Below are 21,846 nucleotides of genomic sequence, written 5' to 3'. Positions count from 1 at the left end.
ATTCTCTGGATCTCCGGAGATGGCCATGTTTGCGAAATGGTTTGTTCCAGAAAATTCAGACATGTATTAAATAGAACTGAATAGAACATGATATCTTACGAGATGGTTCTAGAATGTCCAAAAGATATAAATACCCGTGATTTGGATTCAAGATGGCAGTTTTGGAAGTTTTTAGTCAGAAGTCAAGCAGTTTATTATGAAAGTTAGTTGGAGTCAGTGAATCAAGTACAAATAGTCAAAATGTTTAATATAGTGAGTTAAATGAAGATTAAAAATTATGCATATAATTTAATGCACATTTATAATTATACACAAATAATTATTGAAGATAAAAAAAGGTATATTGGAAGAAATTAAATTATATTATGGTTGGAGATTAGTATAAATCAACTTATAATAATTGGATATTGGTATATTGAAAAGAAGAATAAATATAAATGCTGTTTGCTGGTTTGGTTGGTGGTGTATAGATGCTGGTGAAGAAAAATATATCTTAAATTGGTAGAAGCTGATAATTGAAAAAAGTAATTTCGCAAAAAACAAGGATAACTGAAGTACGAAGACATTCAGTGGTGATTAGAATCTATATACTTAGTGGAAAATAGTTCATTTAGGCATTCAGTGAAAGAAAGGTACAAATTTTTGTTAATATAATTTAGTTAGTGTCATAACAATTTCAATTTTGAAGATAGTTTTGTTTAAATTTTAGATTGTCTATAGAATTTAATTAGTTTTATAAGAATATCAATTTAAAGATAGTTTATTTTAAATTTACATTGGCTAGGTTAGATATATATGTGTGTTTCATAATAGTTATAATAAAGATAATTTAAAAAAGTACTTACAAGCTAATTCTTTGAGAACCGCGATAAAAACCCTATACCCTATATTATTAAAATTACTCATAGCTCATCATTCAAAACACATCATAACAATATATATATATATATATTCATTTTTAGATGAACACCTAAGTGAGTTGACTCTAATAATGTAAATCATTTATTAAGAAAATCATTGCTTTTTTCAGTGAAAAGGGTTGAGACAAGACCCGTAGGTAAGTAATACAATTACCGATTATTATTTTTTAGTAATAATTTTTGTTTATAGTGGCGGCAATAATGGCATGTAAGTATAAATAAAACGGGAAAAAAAGAGAAGATATTTATTCAGTTCTTTGTAGATGTGGAGTCGTTATTAAGTAAGTCCTAAGCATATTATATTCATTTTTAGATGAACACCTAAGTGAGTTGACTCTAATAATATAAATCATTTATTAAGAAAATCATTGCTTTTTTCAGTGAAAAGGGTTGAGACAAGACCCGTAGGTAAGTAATACAATTACTGATTATTATTTTTTAGTAATAATTTTTGTTTATAGTGACGGCAATAATGGCATGTAAGTATAAATAAAACGGGAAAAAAAGAGAAGATATTAATTCAGTTCTTTGTAGATGTGGAGTCGTTATTAAGTAAGTCCTAAGCATATTAAAAAGATATATGTACTAATTGTTATATAGTTTTAGCAGGCTTTATAGTTATTCATATTTTTATGCAAGTTAAAAACTAAAATTTCATTTAGACGCTCCCCAATTTTAAATTTTTATAGATATGGACACCCATGGTAAAAACCATTTTTTTATTTTTTATTTTTTAATATACAGTGTATTTACTTTACAGCTATAGGAATATTTGGTAAGTATTTTGTAGTTTTGTAGTAATTTGGTAAGATAAAAAATCTATTAGTCACACACATGATTTTTCATTTTTAGAACGAGCAGTGTATGTCACTATTCTGCTGATTGTAAGTACAAACGTTTATAATTATGTATGGAACACAAACTGAAAAACTATTTTTGCAGATGCAGCAGTGTTGATAGGGATGCTGACTATAGGTAATCAGCTGTTTTAATGTAAGATTGAAAATTATTATTATTTTAAAAGTGTTTTTGACAACTAATATTCTGAATTTAAAAAACTATTTTCTCCTTTCGAAATTTTTATTAATAAAAAATTTTTACAGTTTTAACCGCAAGAATGCCATAAAGGATCAATTTTTAATTTTACAAGTATCTCATTTGTAACTTTTTTAATTTTAAAATTCATTAATAATTAGCAAGAAGTTCAGGTTGAGATGGAATAATCATCTCGTTCAAGTCTAGTTTCCATATAAACTTATCATGAGCAATATATAATCGATAATTTGAAAATTCTGGAGAAGTGGCTAGGAACATAAAATCTGGAACAATATCACACAAATTTTTTGGCGGCGTTGGTCTTGACGTTGTCGAGCTAGTTGTTGGTGTATACTTTGGGTGGATCGGTTGTTTACGAGTTGTTGAGCTAGTTGTTGTTGTAAACTTTGGTATTGGACCAGATTTATTTTTAGGTCCATATAAATATTGTACTGCATTTATATCATCATCATGTAGATCCTGAATCTTATGTTGATAGGCGCTATACATGATAGCGTTTTGAGTACCACTGTGACTGATTCCGAGAGCATGTCCAATTTTATGAACCAGTACCATAAGGAAACTAATACGATCGTCGGGTATATTAGGATCATTTCCAAAATACCAAGGCTTATCTATATTTAAATGTATTTCTGTACATGTGTCGTTGAAACGGGGAAAGTATCAATGCCCTAAAACACCACTAGTTCTAACTAATTTAAAAGGACATTCAACATCTCCCATACAATTTGTTTTAAAATAATGAGTTCTCTTAACCATAGATATGGTAATATCGGGAGGATCCAGACTAGGATTTGTAATCATTGTAAATGTTAAGTTTGAAACATTTTGCCACATCTGAAAAGCCATTTCTGCATCTTTTTGTGCCTCAACCGTTTTTTGTGGAAAATACCAGCGCAGGTTATGTTTTTTCCATGGAGAATTCACTATAAATTCGTTATTACTGTGTTGACAACGTGGGCGACGCATAAATTCGATTGTTGCATTATTAAGCAAACCCTTCACTGGTAAATTATACTTTTCTTGGAAGTTAAGCAGCAAAGTTGAGAGATCTGTACTATTATCGATCTATTCATATTGATTTAGATATGCAATAGAGTCTTTTTCCGAGAAATCGTTGCAAAATACGCTTGCGAACGTTAGCATAAAAACTAATACGTCTAACCCCCTTGACATCTTGACTGAGAATGATTTTAAAATATTAAGTAGCATGTATATAGCCGTTTACTAGTATCTATTTGTTTTAAAAACTTTTTAGTCAGTAAGCTACTAGGAACATCTAGTACTGTACTTTGTACTTTAAACAAAGAATAAAAAATATTACAATATATTTACTATTTTCTACTTTTTTTATAATATTCTTATATGGTACTATACAGCGTTCCACGTTAAGAAAATAACATTAGGCTTATGGAGATCAGTGTTGCCAAAACTCTCAGGCATGCGGTTTACTAGATTGTCGATATATTTTTCGAATTTCCACTTTCAATTAACATTTAACTGTAAAGTCAGAATAACAACTGAAGGACCACAAAGCCTTATTATCATTATGTAGTCTCAGAGAACGACATAAAATCGCTGACATACGTACACCGTATTATTTTAAGTTGCAATTAGTAATTAGATATATGCATTCCAAGCGGTCCGTTTATTTGCTTTTAAACCTTTAATAGCCGGCAAAGTGGATGATTTAACTAAGCAATATTTTCTACTGATTTCTATGATTCATGGTATATGATATTCTTACCGAAAAACAAATAAACTGTCGTTACTATAATTAAAATAAGATAAAATAAAATTATCTTTTGTAAATACTATTTATTTAATTAAAATCATTTTCCCTACTTTTCATCTCTTGTTTCGAATGGGCACTTTTGGTCAATTACGTTAAAAAACATTAATTTAATAATTCATGTCTGTGAAAACGAAAATACAAATTATATACAACCTTGAATCGTGCGTGTGTTCGTTCATCGTGGCATCGCTGCGCTTCTATCGTCCATAAGAAATACATGGCCCTATCTCCGCAATGTTATTTTCTTAACGTGAAACGCTCTATAGATATAAATTATTTTCATCTTAAATTGGATTAGTCATATAGACGCGAATATGCCAAATGTGTATGCATTCAACGATGAATCACCGGTTGGGCATTTCCTTTTAACACATCTCCCACGATATATAACCGGGAACATGTGCACATTCCTTTCTATTTTATAATTAAGCCAAGCATGTGATGCATAAATAAATAGTCTTACGGAATATTGCGCAACATAGTTTTAGCGTGAGTTACGTCATAATAGCCTGTCTGTTTAATGAACGAATACGTTTTGTACTACAACTACCAGTCTGCAGTCAAAATTGCGAAAGTAACAATGGGTGATTGACTTCGTAAATGTACCAAACAATCCGTTTGTGATTACTTTTCTGAGTTTCTTTTTACGTGGTCGGCTTTTTACCTACTTGTATTGTGTCAACGAGTACGTGTTTACGCACGATATACATTTACGTCGTAATTTTGTTGCGGGTGAAGTTCTACAAATTCAGTTCGTGGTAGATTCAGTTATCGTCTTAACGATCAACTATATACATAATACTGGCTTATTAGAACAACCCCTTGATAATTTCTCCACTGCCGCCCATGTGCAAGTTTTTACACCTCATCCTCTTCCTTCTCAGCCTTAGTTTTCTCTCGCCCGTAACACTTTCCCTAAAAGCAACTAGACTTTTTATTTTCTCGCGATAGCTGCGAAGATTTACAAATCAGTGACCTGTGTATGATTCTATAGCCTTTCAGATCATTGTAGTAAGGTACGTTTTTAAACAATTTTATTTTTCAATTTTTATGAAATTACGGAAATGCTGTGTGAAATTTAAAAAATCTTACCATCTGCGTTTCTTCTCAGTGTTCGTGTCTATTCATAATTCACCTTCTTTTTTATATATACACATAAATGTTAAATTTTAAACCAATAGACAAAATATCTTAAAAGTGATTTATTTTAAAGAATTTCAAAATTAACAAACGTTAAAGATGAGATACTTGTAAAATTAAAAATTGATCCTTTACGGCATTCTTGCGGTTAAAACTATAAAAATTTGTTATTAATAAAAATTTCGAAAGGAGAAAATAGTTTTTTAAATTCAGAATATTAGTTGTCAAAAAAACTTTTAAAATAATAATAATTTTCAATCTTACATTAAAACAGCTGATTAGCTATAGTCAGCATCCCTATCAACACTGCTGCATCTGCAGAAAATAGTTTTTCAGTTTGTGTTCCATTATAAACGTTTGTACTTACTTACAATCAGCAGAATAGTGACATACCCTGTTCGTTCAAAAAATGAAAAAACACGTGTGTGGCTAATAGATTTTTTATCTTACCAAATTACTACAAAACTACAAAATACTTACCAAATATTCCTATAGCTGTAAATTAAATAAACTGTATATTTAAAAATATGTGTCCATATCTATAAAAATTAAAAATTAGGGAGCGTCTAAATGAAATTTTAGTTTTTAACTTGCATGTAAAAATATGAATAACTATAAAGCCTGCTAAAACTATATAATAATTAGTACATATATCTTTTTAATATGCTTAGGACTTTCTTAATAACGACTCCACATCTAAAAAGAATTGAATAAATATCTTCTCTTTTTTTTCCCGTTTTATTTATACTTACATGCCATTATTGCCGCCACTATAAACAAAAATTATTACTAAAAAATAATAATCGGTAATTGTATTACTTACCTACGGGTCTTGTCACAACCCTGTTCACTATATATATATATATATATATATATATATATATATATATATATATATATATATATATATATATATATATATATATATATACACTATACTCCCTCTATAACGAACACGGTTATTACGAGGTTTCGCTTATAACGAGATACATTAGATGTCCCGTGAAATTTCTATTGAACTATAACCGTCTATAGCGAGGCAAATTTGGTTATAACGAGAGAAAATAAGATCCAAAAACGTGTTTTTTACGTTTTTGGTAACAGAGTTCTTAAAATTGCAGAAGCAATAGTTTATGATATCCTTGAGAATACGCTTTATACATTATGTAGTTGGAAAAAAATATAAGTACAGATTTTTTGTTTTAACGTATATCATTGATAATAAAAGTAAACAACTCTTTTATGTTTTAATATATTTCATTGACAATAAAAGTAAATAACTTTTTTTCAAAAACGCCATTCAAACAATATTTATTAGCATCTTATATTGCTCCGAATGGCTTCACTATAGGAAGTTAATGGTTTATAAAACTACAGATTCATATGTATGCACAGTGTTATTATTGTCTGATATAACGAGATCGGCTTATAACGAGGTAATTAGTCTGTCATTTCAGTTCTCGTTATAGAGGGAGTCTACTGTATATATATATATATATATATATATATATATATATATATATATATATATATATATATATATATATATAAGTAGAGTATATTAAGAATGTTTACAGCTACTTACAATACATGCCTTGTTCCTCTGAAAAAAAAAGAATATTGATATATACGTATTATAGTTTCTGGTTTTACTATTTACTTACGTGTTAGTACTAGCTGCACAGCTAGTATAAAGTTGACCATCACCTGTAAAACTAAAAAATCTAAATTTTAAAATTGAAGATATAACTTAATGGCCCTTTCTCACTAGCCAAAAACACTATAGATTGTATCGGTTTCATTGTAGCAACTATTCAAATTAATAATATTGTTCCCTATTTATATAGCATGCTGTTTATAATGTTTGCGGTTTTACCATCTTTTTTTTTTATTTTTTATAATGCGTCTAATTGATGATTATACTCTGAGAAACTAGAGAAACTTATTTGCCATTTATTGTATTTCCTTAGCATTTCTTGCTGATTGTATGCTTTTTATCCATATTTCTGGCTAGTTTTCCATCTTTTTTCCTCGTTTTCGAGAGATTGCAGCAGTTAGATATGATTAGTGACTTATTTGTCAGTTATTTTATTTTCTTTGGTATTTCTTGTTGATTGTATGCTTTTTATCCATATTTATTTGTTGTTTTCTTGCCAGTTTTTCATCTTTTTTTCCTAAAATGAGAAGATATATAGTCGTGCCATACTACGTTTTAAAATACTTCTTTGCAATCCTCCTTTATGTATTCGTATCTTGGTCTCTTTCTTAATATAAAGGTTTCGTATATAACTTGTATCTATATTTTTTATTTTCTTTATGATCCTACTTTATGAACGTAGACAATCGTATAGCACGCGTTTCGTAGGTTTTGTAATTTACAGACGAAAAGAAGCTATACTCACGTAAAAGAAAAAGAAGAATTGACGCTATCTTCACGTTACGTAAAAGAAGAATTGACGCTATCTTCACGTTGCGTAAAAGAAGAAGAATTGACGCCGCCTTCACCCCACGGTCACGTGAAATCTGGGGAAATCTGGGTCAGGGGTCTGGGGAAATTTGCCGTATTCTCCATAAGGCGCGAGCAGTTTTTCCCCAGAATCTGGGCTCAAGTGTCTACCTATCTACTGAAAAAAGAATGAAATAACCACATAAGCAGAATGAAGAAGATCCATGTCATCAAAATAGCAAGAGAAAGGTCCCCAATTGGCAGAAAAAGTATCAGATGACCACGCAAAATATGGAGTAACAACCTTACATAGAGGTATCAATCCTCCAATGAACAAGCAGAATTATAAACAGGAGGTAGAAGAAAATAACACAATGACCTCTCCACTAGAGACTAATTGTCTGCAATTATTCTTAACTTTTTTTTAAGGTTACCATCATCTTCGTTTTCGTTATGTTGATATGTAAACCATGTATTTTGTTAAAGAATCTCTATAAGTCTCCCAAATTATTGGCTATTATAGTCGTATCGTCAACATATCCGATGTTGTTTACAAGAACTCCACTTATCGCTAGTCTAGCTGTCTAATCTTTCAATGCTCCACGGAAAATGAATTCTTAGTATTAATTGAATGGCATTGGCGAGAGAATACAACCCTGTCGTACACCTCTCTGAATATTTATTTTGTTTGAGAGAGAGCTTTTGAGTTTTATTCTTGCCGTTTGACCACAGTATAATCTTGATATTATTTAAACATCTTAATAATCAATGTTTAGTTTTTCCAATAGTTTTTCGGGCTTAACGACTCTATTCTAATTGCTGCTATTTTAACTGTTGATGTTTTATAATTGTTTTATTTGTTTTGTTGTTTTAGTTGTTGATTGTTTTTTCTTGGTTGTTTGTATTTTAATAATTTATACAGGCAACTTTTGATACTTTCCAGACTTGCACTCTAAAGCTGACAACGAGCGTAGATGGATATTAAACCCTCTTTTGGACAAATCAATAAATCTAGCTGATGTCACCTCAACAATAAACGAATATCTTTTAAATTTTGCTGCGGATTGCATGCTTAAAATGTAATTTTATTAACAAGTGTCGACGTATTTTGGATGAAAAGAAAACACGAATATCCATAGCTGGCAAGGGAAGCTCTTAAATTATTAATCTAATTAGACACTTCATACGTTTGTGAACTGATATTTTCTTAGGTAGAAGACATTAAAACTAAAAAGAGGATGATTTGATTATTAACGTTTCAAAAATAGCATCATAATTTAAAAAACTTTTGAAAAATAAACAAGCATATCCTTTTTTCTAGAACTGTGTTTTCGCTGTGTAACAACCTCAACTTCTGTATGTTATACAGGGTGAGTCACGCTCAACGGGACGGAGCCTACCGGGGAAATGGCTAAAGATATTAAAAATTCCTTTTGTAGGAATACGTAGGTCAGTACCGGCTACAAATTAAAATTTGTGAGGTATATACAGGGTGTCCCAATTTGGCGTAATGATATAAACTTATACTTTTTTAAATAGAATAACCTATATTTCACTTTAATTTTGAATTCTACTGAACAAAATAATGTTACTTTATTCAACATTCCCTATACATATTTTTGACCGGTTTCGATTTATTTGGATTTTTCTGAAAATGTACTATTCGCGAAATTAATTAATTACACAATATCGCATCAATTATAATTAACGCCTTTTTGTCAATTAATTTTCAAGTGTCCATGCTTTACATCAGAATAATTACCAATTGAAATTAATTTACAGAGTGTTCGCAATACGAAGTGTCAATGCTGTATAATAGTTTGTGTAATTACTTTCTTAACTTAAATGGGACACCCTGTATTTTACTTTAATTTTGAATTTTAATCAAAAAAATAATATAACTTTATTAAACAATCCCTATACATATCCTTTATAATTTTCGATTAATTTGGGTTTTTTTGAAAATGCACTATTCTTGAAATTAATTAATTACACTTTATTACATAAAGTTAAACAAAACACACTAGAAAAAAATTAATTTACATTAAATGTTCAAAATGGTGTCCATTTTCTTCAATACATAACGTCACTCTGTGTTCAAAATTTTGTTTTACTCTTCTTAGCATTTCTGGAGTAACTGTTGCAAACGCATTACGAATACGCGTTTTCATGTCTTCAGCGGTTGTAGGTGGTGTTTGATAAACCAAACTTTTATTATATCCCAAAAAAAAGTCCATTGATGTTAACCCAGGTGATCTAGGGGGCCAATTGACAGCACCACCCTACCTATCCACTTTCCGGGAAATTTTCTGTCTAAATATTCTCTAACGTTACGCGTGTAATGTGCTGGAGCACCGTCTAGCTGCAGAAACATTGTTCTTCTAAAATTGAAAGGGATATTTTGCAAAAGTATCCAAAAGTCTCTTCGTAGAAATCTTAAAAACTTTTGTCCATTTAAATGGCCATTAAAAAAATACGGTCCTATCACATGTTCTCCTATTATTCCACCATATACATTAAGGGATCATCGGTTTTGTCGATCAGTACATCTATATTCATGTTGATTTTCCGTATTATAATAGTGAAAGTTATGTCGGTTCACGAGTCCATTATTGTGGAAAGTAGATTCATCAGTGAACAAAATTTTATCAAAAAAATGTTGATCTGCTCCCGTTTTGTCTAGAAACCATAAACAAAATTCTAACCTACGTTCAAAATCAGTTCCATACAAATGCTGATGCATTTGAATATGGTATGGGTGATATTGATATTTTTTAAGAATTCTGCATATACTAGTTTGGCTTACTTCAATCTCCCTGGCCATCGTCCTTGTACTTGTATTTGGATTTTCAATAACTGATTGAATAACTTCTAATTCGGTATTTTCATCTTCAGTTATCGGATTTATTAATTTTCGTTTAGTATAAACAACACTGCCAGTTTTACGAAACCTTGTTAAGACTCTGTCAAATACTTCTCTACGAGGATGACGTTTTAAGGGAAACCTGTCAGAATAGACTCTTGATGCTAACAAACTGTTTTGATCACATTCACCCAGTATTAAAATCATATTTACACGGTCTTCAATTGAATAATCTGCCATTTCTATTTAATTGAAAACAATACAGTTAATAGTTTGACAATTAGTTTGACAGCTAGGTACCTTTTGTTTTTTCATGGCATTCTTTATAATAACGAGCTATGTAATTAATGACATTTAATGTTCCAGGTAACATAATGCAAATAGATTTGAAGATACTAGATATTAATATAAAATTTTATAATAGTTTGATTATATTAATTGTTACAACATTCAAATACAGGGTTTTTGTTTAAGTTAGAGTAGAACTTTATGTAATAAAGTGATAAAAATTAATTAATTTCAAGAATACATAGTGCATTTTCAAAAAAACGCAAATAAATCGAAAATTCTCAAAGATAGGTATAGGGATTGTTTAATAAAGTAATATTATTTTTTTAATTAGAATTCAAAATTAAAGTAAAATACAGGGTGTCCCATTTAAGTTAAGAAAGTAATTATACAAAATATGGTACAGCATTGACACTTCAGATTGCGAACAGTTTGTAGATTAGTTTCAAATGTTAATTATTCTGATGTAAAGCATGGACACTTGACAATTAACTGACAAAAAGGCGTTAATTAAAATTCATGCGATATTGTGTAATTAATTAATTTCGCGAATAGTACATTTTCAGAAAAACCCAAATAAATCGAAACCGGTCAAAAATAGGTATAGGGAATGTTGAATAAAGTAACATTATTTTGTTCAGTAGAATTCAAAATTAAAGCGAAATATATGTTGTTCCATTTAAAAAAGTATAAGTTTATATCATTACGCCAAATTGGGACACCCTGTATATATCTCACAAATTTTAATTTGTAGCCGGTACTAACCTACGTATTCCTGCAAAAGAAATTTTTAATATCTTTAGCCGTTTCCCCGGTAGGCTCCGTCCCGTTGAGCGTGACTCACCCTGTATATAAGTAGTTAATACTATCAAAGTCTATGCTTCCATATGAAGACAAGTATTAATATAAAACATGTAGCAAAAAATAACTGGAGCTTTTATCTTGGCATCTAGATGCATGCTGCATAATAACCTTTGTCTGAATCACATTATTAACATAATCATAAACTTATTGATTTTAGTTTTCTTAACAATTATTTTGTCTTTTTTTAAAAAAGTTTAATTTTTTTGTTATTCTTATCGTTTAATAAAAATATCAAATTCTGCAATAGATGCAAATGCAAAAGTATATCTATACTATTAAAATATAAAAATTGACAATCTTTACGTTAGATTTAATTTTGTTGTTTTTTTTTATTTAAACAAAAATTACCCTGCATCAACTACTAAGAGTTATTAGCAGGGGGTACAAACACAAATTACAAGTATTCAATTTCTTACAATGTATATATAACTTAAATATATTCTATTAATTGTTGTAAAATTTAATGTCTTTCAAATATTTCAGCACTTCGTTGAACTGGCAGCTTAGTAGATCCTTCATGTTGGTAGAGAGGTTACTTTTTCTTCTTTCTTGGGTGTAAGTTTTGCATTCTAACAGAATATGTTTCACAGTGATTTGTGTCTTGCAGTTGTGGCAGAAAGAGATGGCTCCTTTATTTATTAAGTGAATATGAGTTGGTATAGTATGTCCTAATCGTAGTCAAGTTAATATCACTTGTTCACAACGTTTGAGTGGGAGTAGTAAGGTGGTGCTGACAATTTCTATGACATCTTTTAATTTGTTTAGGTTCAGGAGTATAATTTTTTTTAGGTTTATTATAGAATTTTCTTTGAAGTGAGTTTCTTGTATACACAGTATTAGTGAAAAATATTTTTAAATTAATAGTTTGGGTAATTGGAGGTGAGCGAAATACCCATTTGGGTTCCATTGAAGGATTAGTGATTTACCCATCGGATTTTTCGGTCTCTTCGTAGGTAGAGTATGTCTCGGTATAGTATGTCCTAATCGTAGTCAAGTTAATATCACTTGTTCACAACGTTTGAGTGGGAGTAGTAAGGTGGTGCTGACAATTTCTATGACATCTTTTAATTTGTTTAGGTTTAGGAGTATAATTTTTTTTAGGTTTATTATAGAAGTTTATTTGAAGTGAGTTTCTTGTATACACAGTATTAGTGAAAAATATTTTTAAATTAATAGTTTGGGTAATTGGAGGTGAGCGAAATACCCATTTGGGTTCCATTGAAGGATTAGTGATTTACCCATCGGATTTTTCGGTCTCTTCCGTTGAAGATGTGTAAGTGGGGTTAAGTTTTTTCTTTAATCTGGTAATGTTGTTTTTTAATTTAGAGTTGTAAGAGGACCAATGAATAAAGTTAAGGATATCGGTTAATTCGGAAGGTTCATTTGAGTAGTTCTTTGAGATAGTTTCAGAATGTTTAGCATGAAGGGTATTAACTAGAAAGTCGCATATTTCATTAAAATTTAATATGAATGGGGGTGATCGGTTTTCAATTTTGTCTTTTATCAATTTTAGAGAACAAATAATGTCGTCGTTAGAGGTTTTAGTTTGTTTTTTAGGTTTTTTTAGTTTATGTGTGATAGGAGGAGTAATAAATAAAAATATCACAAAAACCAAATGGATGTTAGTAAGCAAAACCCAACAACCACCACAGTAACTGATATTAGACAATGAAATAATTGAACACGTGGATTCGTACATCTACTTGGGAACAACAGTTAACTTAAACTGGGATCAAGTGAAGGAAATACGTATAAGAGTAGAAAAGGCAAGAGCATCGTTCACTAGCATGAAGCAAATTTTCACCTCTAAAAGCCTCACCCTACCTCTCAAAATTCGACTTGTGAAATGTTATGTATTCCCGGTTTTGTTATATGGAATGGAGGCGTGGACAATGACCGCAACATTGATGAAAAAAGTAGAGGCCTTCGAAATGTGGGCTTACCGACGTATATTACGTATATCCTGGACTGAGCACGTGACGAAGAGGTACTACGCCGGATAGGTAAAGAGAGAGAGGTAGGAATAAGTATAAAGAAAAGAAAGTTGGAATACTTGGGTCACGTTATGAGACATAATAAATATAGAGTACTACAACTGATCGTTCAAGGGAAAATAGACAGCAGAAGAGGTCCAGGGAGGAGAAGACACTCGTGGCTCCAAAACTTGCGGCAATGGTTCGGATTGTCATCTGCTGAACTATTCAGATCTGCCGTAAACAAAGTCAGAATAGCCATGTTGATTGCCAACGTTCGGAACGGACAAGGCACATGAAAAAGAAGGAGGAGTAAAGATTTGTGAGTCCGTTTCTGGGTTATTTTGGTCGATGTCAGGTAAGGATGGGATTTGTCTTTTAACTTGAGTAGATACTTGCGTAAGTTGTTTATTAATATTAACTGAAGGTTGCAGAGTTACAGTTTCAGCAGGATTATTAATATTATTTAGATTTGATGATATTGTTTCTTTTGGTAAGGATGGTTGACTTGCGTTTTCTATAGTTTTAGTTATGCTGACGTTCGTTTCCATGTTTTGTTGTGTTTCAGGATCTCTATCATCTATCTCAGGTGTCGTATTTGGAGAGGTTTCTGAGGGTACGATTGAGGAGTTAGCAGTTGTTATGATGGGACAATCTGTATCGTTATGTCCAATAGTCTTGCACTTAGAGCAGTTTAGTCCATCAATAGAGAGGAATAAACGATAAGTTTTATTGTGGAATACATTGAAGGAGTTAGGAATGGAGGTATTATCAAGGGGCGAAATAAATACTTGCCGTCTGAAGCTTAGGACGTGGCTAGATTCGGTTTCTGCCATACCAATTGGAATTGAAGGACATGCGTTAGAAATTACAAGTCGTTGTGCTGGTGTGATTAATCTTCTTATCTCTATTTCTGACTCATTTATATTAATATATTTGTAGGAATGAAGAGGCATATCGACTACGTTTTTGGTAGAGAGGTAGATACATATTCTGTTATTTGGAATTCTAGATGCAAACAAGACGTTACATGGACCAACCAGTGATCCAATTGCTTCGATACTGGGGAGTACTACTGCTTGGTCCTGTGTTGGGTGTTTGAACGTATTTACTACATTGGAATAAGTATTTTTTGGTGTATTTGAAGTAGAAGTAGTCATGTTGTTAATGGAAGTCATTTTTATTTTGTTTCCCGCGTTGCCGCAGGTCCGGTCCTGTCACCGGCCAAAGAACCGGCGTGGATCAGTTCCGAACGGTTCCAAAAAACCAGTTGATAAAACCAGTAGGTTGAACTTGATTCGAATTATTGTATAGGTTATATTTACTATTGTAATATCTTATATAAAGGTTTTTTGTTACTCACGTCGGGTTGAATTGATTGGCATTATCACTGCACTATTGTTTGATGATAGTATTTAAGGATATTAAATTTTTGTTCCATATTTTACATTTAAAAATTGAAAAATAACAGAGCGGTTTAAAACGTGGTATAATCATGCCACTGTCAGGGCTGTCCAATTTTGTTGTTATATTTCAAAATTTGTAGCATTTTTATTTTATTTAAAGGAATTTAAATGCTTTTAAGTAATTAAGATTATTTGAATTGTTTCAGATTTCCAGTGATCTCTATTTTATTCAGGCAATCATACGACAAGCTGAGACATCATCAAAATTTATACCAGTCTACATGTATGAGTTTGATTATACCGCAGATGACTTGTTCCCCTTTCCAGGTAGTGTTTTATTTTTTTTTATCTTTTGACTATCTATCTACTAGCAAGGTCTATACAGGGTGTCCAGAAACTCTCCTGACAAACGAAGACCGGAGATTCCACAGAAAATTTTAAGACAATTTAACCCAACTCACTGCCCAAAAATGCTTTCTGGGGGAGCTAAGGCTCCTTGAAGATAGCACCTTGTACTTAATTTTTTTAAATACATCCAGAACGCTTCTCTTTAAAAAAAAATATATAAATTGATAATAATAATAAGCATAAATTGATAATTTCTAGTACCGATCATAGTAGTCCGTTTTGCGTAGGTCAACGTTTATTTTAATATTTTATTTTATTTTTAATTTTCTTTTATTTTTCATTAACTTCTCCTTTTAATTTTCTACCTGTACTACCTGTATATTTCAGCACGTCTGGCTCATTAGCGTCTATAAACAAACTTGTTATAATTACGTTATCCTTTTGCTTCTCTTTCTCTAGGTACTCAAGTCTGGTACTTAATTCTCGAACTTCCTTCTTTGTCTTGTCTGTTCACTTTCCTCTCTAAAAGCTTCATTTTCTTTCATTAGCTTCTGATTTTAAGCTCTTATTTCTTTTAACTCTTCTACATAAAATCTTTACTTTCTTTTAATATCCTTCTCGTCTAAGGCCAACTGTTTTAGTATCTTCATCATCTCGTCTTTCATTTCCACTCTATTTCCCTTTATTGGCGTTATATCTAGCTTTCTACTTCTCTTAAGGACCTTCGGCTTAACCCTGTACATCTCGTCTTTGCATTGGCTTGCCCTTATCCATTAGTTGTGTAGAGTTGTGTTATAGAGGTAGCACCTTTTATCGGAACCACCACATCGATCGTCATAGACGGGAGATGGTTCTTGGTAACTGGTCCTCATAAGACAGCTAACTCTTACTTATGGCTCCACGTGCCACACCCCGGGCAACTGCATTGGTCTGCAGTCTAAACTAAGTAAGGGTAGCCAGATATGGCGAAAATTCCACCGAGCGATTGCCGGTATAAGCAATCCCACACTTGCTGACCAACGGCTTCGGGCGGATGAGTTGGTGAGTGGAAGGGCACTCTTTTGTCCTGGTGCTAAGAAATTGGCACCAAAGGCGAATGAATCAAGTAAATGGTCAAGGGCGTAAGGATGCAGAAGGCAAGGAGAAACCACTGCATTAAGGATCTAATTGGATATCTCTTAGTACGATCATCATGACTGTACAACAAAAAGCCACGTCAACCACTGATCATGGAAATCGGAGACCAGGATCCGGCATGGGAGGTATATCACACGAAGACCACAGGGCCTCCCGGGTCGTCAACCAGCAAAATCCCTGTGAAGTACTAAATACCACTCCTAAAAAAAAATAGAAAAACACCCAAGAGAGTATTAAAAATTGGTACATGGAATGTTAGGAGTATGCATGATCCAGGCAAAATGCATAATATAATACAAGAAATGCAAAGATTAAATGTCGACATTCTAGGCATTAGTGAAGCAAGGTGGCCAAATTCTGGCAGTTTTTCGACAACAAATGGCATGGTATATTACTCCGGAAACAGTAGTACCCAACACAGATACGGCGTAGCAGTTTTCGTATCTAAGTCTATGATGCAGTCGGTCATTAATTTTACTCCAGTATCAGATCGGCTCTTATTTCTTCAATTACAAACAAACACAAGTAAACTAAATATCATACAGATCTATGCACCTACTGCAGATAAATCCGAGGACGAAATTGAACAATTCTACGAAGAAATCAATTAAGTATTAAAATCGACGAAACCACGAGACATTACCGTAATTCTAGGTGATTTTAACTCAAAAATTGGTAAAGGAAAAAATGGAAAACATGTAGGAGAATACGGACTCGGTAAAAGAAATGAACGAGGTGACAGACTACTTCAATTCTGCCAGGAGAATAACATGATTGCATCTTATACATTTTTCAACTTACCAAAGAGAAGACTTTATACGTGGAAATCACCCCAGGACAATGGCGAAAGAATAATTCGAAACCAGATTGATTTTTTACTGATAAACGAACGATACAGAAACTCCTTAAAATCCGTTAAAGCTTACCCAGGCGCAGATGTCTTTTCAGACCATAACCCTCTAATAGCACAAATGAGTATTAAACTAAAAAGATTGGAGCAGAAAAGAAGAGCAAATCAGATAGACGTCAGTCATTTATGTAACCTGGAGGTAAAGGAGAAACTGCAAAAATGTATTAATAATAATTTCAAAATACTTCATGAAAAAGAAACATCTCAGCCAACGAACAACATAGATAAAAAATGGCAAAACGTAAAAATGGCGATAACAGGTCCTGTGAAGAAAATTCTGACTAAAGAAAAACCAAAAATAAAGCAAAGGTGGATGACTGATAAGATCCTTATTCTCATGGACAATCGGAGAATAATGAAAGAAAAAAACGAACAAAGGTATAAACAAATACAGAAAGAAATCAAAATAGAAATCAGAATAGCAAAAGAAGATTTTTATAAAAGAAAATGTGAAGAAATAGAGCAATTGCAGGCAAAATATGATATTTTTAATGTAAATAAAAAAGTGAAAGAACTTGCAGGTACACAAAAACGTAAGCAGCCAAATACCCTGTATAATGTCAACGGAAACATAATAACAGAACTAGAAAAACAGTTGAAGACATAGAAAAACTATATTAAAGAACTCTTTGCAGATGATAGACAACAATCTGAGCTAAGTAACATACAAGGAGACGAAGGTCCAGAAATAACGGAAGAAGAAGTAATGTACGCACTAAAAAGAACGAAAAATGGTAAAGCCCCAGGTCCAGATGAAATACCAACGGAAATCCTTAAACTAATAGAAAAAGACTCGATTCACATTTTAGTTAAACTTTTCAATAGCATTTATACATCAGGAAAAATACCACAAGAATGGCTTTTATCCACCTTTGTTACTATACCAAAAAAGATAAATGCCAAACAATACAGTGATTACCGTACAATCAGTCTGATGAGCCATGTACTGAAAATATTTCTGAAAATTATACACTCTAGAGTACACAGAAAACTGGAAATGGACATCAATAATACCCAGTTTGGATTCCGAAATGGACTTGGAACAAGAGAGGCATTGTTTGCACTGAACGGTATGTCTCAAAGATGTCTTGACATAAATCAAGATGTATTCATGTGTTTCATAGATTACAACAAGGCCTTTGATAAAGTGCGGCATGATCACCTAATCAGACTCTTGACAGAAAAGAATTTAGATAAACGAGACATCCGACTAATAGCAAATATGTACTACAATCAGAAAGCAGTAGTGAGAGTAGAGAATAATACCACTGAAGAAATTGAAATAAAGCGAGGTGTGAGACAAGGGTGTATACTGTCACCAACCCTGTTTAATCTCTATTCCGAAGACGTAATGAATAGAACACTCTCTGAGCAATCCGTAGGTATTAAAATAAATGGTGTTAGATTAAACAATCTGAGATTTGCCGACGACACCGTTCTGATCGCAGAAACAATCGCTTGAAGAGCTACAGACATTGGTGAATAAGATAGCAGACTGCAGCGAAGAATATGGACTATCTTTGAACATAAAGAAAACTAAATTTATAGTAATATCGAAATCAACACAAAATGTCCAAAATTTATATTTACACAATGAAATTATCGATCAAGTTAGCAAATACAAATATTTAGGCACTTTTATAAATGAAGACAACGATAGCTCAGCAGAAATCAAAATAAGAATAGAAAAAGCCAGATCCATATTCACTAAAATGAAGAGAGTGTTCTGCGGAAGAAATTTGAGCCTTGAAATGAAACTTCGCCTGATGAGATGTTACGTACTTTCTGTGCTGTTCTACGGAATGGAGTCATGGACGTTGAAAAAGATTGATACCAAAAAATTAGAGGCATTTGAACTGTGGATGTATCGCAGAATCCTGAGAATATCATGGACCGAGGGAGTCACAAATGTCGAGGTCTTGAGAAGAATGAATAAAGAAAAGGAAGTCATATTTACGATCAAAAAACGAAAACTGCAATACTTGGGACACATTACAAGAGGCGAAAGATATGAACTGCTTTGAATAATTATGCAAGTGAAAATAGCAGGAAAAAGGTCCATAGGAAGAAGACGAAACTACTGGCTAAAGAATCTACGGGAATGGTATAGCTGTAGCAGCAACGAATTGTTTCGGTCAGCAGTTTCGAAAATACGTATAGCCCTGATGATCGCCAACCTTCGGAACGAAGATGGCACTTGAAGAAGATGAAGATCCATTAGTTCGTCGAAAGACATTTTTACTTTTGTTCCGCTCTACCCCGGTAGTAAATCGTCTCCCGAAGATAGCGTAAAGAGTTTCTTCCGCATCAACTGCTTCGAAAAAAAACTCATCCACCTTATCACTTATTTAACTTACTTATTGTGTATAATCCATACAGAAAACTCTTTTTTACTAATCACCGTCTAATACCGACTTTTACAATTTATATTTCGTGTATCGATGCTCGCAATAATCATAAATTCGGATTTTACTAACACAGAGCCCCGTACACGACCTTTATGTTCGACGGTAGGCCATGAAATGTGATCCATGAAATGTGATGAAGATGTGTGAAGGTGATGTAAACAATAAAAATTTTGGCATTAATCGCAGATTTGTTTAGTTTTCCGGTCAGATTTTCTGGAAAACTTTTGACACCGTCCACGTCCCGTACGTTGCTTTTTCGGTGGAGCTTGGTCACTTTCTCCCAAAACTTTAACTATTTTGGATCGTAAATGTTTTGTAAGTCGCCGATTACTTTTTCGTTCTTCCATAATTGGCGTAACTAATTCTAATTCCAGATCTTCCAGGAATATACCACGTTTCTTTGAATAGTCACTAGTGTTTGTTCTGTAAATTACTTGGCTGTTAATTACAGCTATGTCCATTAGTAAAAAAAATATTTTATAGTGGCCACCTTCTACAATTACGAGCTACACTGTAACTTCCTGTCAATTCATCCACCGTATCAACCCCTCCTTTTGTAAAGTTATAGAAACTTATTGTTTCTGGTAAAAGTTTCTCGCCGGTAGAGTTATCTATTTCATCATCGTAATGAAGTGATGATAATAAAATCACGCTTTTACCTTTTTTTGGTACAAAGGATACCATAGTTATTATGTTCCTGAAATCCAAATACCGAGGACTGTGGTTGTCTGTTTTTAATCTGTATAAATTCTGGGGGAATCTCTCGCTTGTTTTTCCTCAGAGTTCCTACTAAAGTTCAACTATGTCATTCACGCAAAATTTTGACCAAGTTCGTAAGAGGTATATCAATAATTATCGAAAGTGATATTTGGCTGTTTGGCTAATGCACAACGGTCAGGGTGAAACATGTCCATTCCACTGGTCATCTCATGGACTATACTAACACCACAATTCTCCACCGTGAGAACAATAAATCTAAAAGAGAGTTCATTGAAATGTCTTATATTTTCCTTAACGATTTCTCCATTAATGTTAAGAGTGACATCAAGAATCTAAGCGATATATACCACTTGTTACTTAAATCAGATACCAAGAACAATACTATATCACAGATAACTAACTTGACTGATATATCCATTAACAACTAACATACCTTTATAATTAATTTTCATTAACAAAAAAATATATAACATTCCCTTGCTTTTCTTAGATACATCTCAATAAGATGCAATAATACATGAACAATATAATATAATTAAATAAAGAAAATCAAAATAATATTTCCCTATACTGGGATTTAAATTCATTCGTTTTTTACCAATGAACCTTAACGACATAAAGATTCATAAGAACTAATGAAGTTGTCAGCGCTTGCGTTCTGGCTAAAACAGAACCTCACTTTTAAACTATCTAAAAATCAAAAATTTAGTTATTGCCGACAATTCAAAGAATTACCTCCTTTTAAGTGTAGTTACATTGGGTTTTTCGATTAACCTTGGGTAAGCCTTTACGTGTCAAGTTCAAAGCTACCATACATTTCAAACCTTAATAAAAAAAAAAACTTTTTTTGCACATAGTAACAAAAAACACCACTATGTTACTAGCAAAGTTTTTTAATATTCTAACTCTACAATTCTAAGTTACGGTAAGATCAATAATGTTTTAATAGATAATATATGGTAGCTAATTATAATTTTTCTCTTTCAGCCCTGAAGAACCCAAATTAATTCTCTTTGGCGAAAACGTTCGGCGAAACAATTGATACACATAAGAGTCTTTCTTGCAGATTTCCCCAATATTTAAGAGTTTACTATATATATATATATATATATATATATATATATATATATATATATATATATATATATATATATATATATATATATATGAATTAAATCTAAGATTTCTAAGATTTGCAAAGCTTCATTAGGTCAGTGGTACAAAGTAAATTAAATGCTGAAATTATAAAGAAGCCCATATTAGGGTACTGACTTACAAAGATATACAACCAGAAATTGTAGATTCTGCACTTTAAAATATTACGATTTAAGCCAACTTGCTTTAATAAAATGTTAAGAAAGATACAGTGTGTTAAAGTGGAAATTTAAAATTTTATTTTTCGCTATAACTTTTACGTTTGTAAATATTTTTAGACAAACATTTACAATTGGATGCTTTTGAGTAGGATTAATTATAATTCTATACACACTTTATGGTAACTGATAGAGGGCGCCACATATATGTCACATGTGTGACATAAATTTGCTATTAACTTTTTTGCTCTTTGGGTTA

General features: G+C 32.0%; 1 protein-coding gene across 1 annotated transcript in view; it reads left to right on the top strand.

Moving 5' to 3' along the window:
* The window catches only part of LOC140447910 (carboxylic ester hydrolase-like), a 148,304-nt gene that overhangs the window by 112,471 nt on the left and 13,987 nt on the right, over positions 1–21,846 (top strand). The window contains exon 9 of the mRNA XM_072540833.1: positions 14,958–15,078. Within this exon, the coding sequence (XP_072396934.1) occupies positions 14,958–15,078 (121 nt within the window). The remainder of the gene's footprint in view (positions 1–14,957; positions 15,079–21,846) is intronic.

This window comes from Diabrotica undecimpunctata, chromosome 8 (assembly GCF_040954645.1).
Source record: "Diabrotica undecimpunctata isolate CICGRU chromosome 8, icDiaUnde3, whole genome shotgun sequence".
NCBI classification, from domain to species: domain Eukaryota; kingdom Metazoa; phylum Arthropoda; class Insecta; order Coleoptera; family Chrysomelidae; genus Diabrotica; species Diabrotica undecimpunctata.
This window is presented reverse-complemented; position numbering and strand designations above follow the sequence as displayed.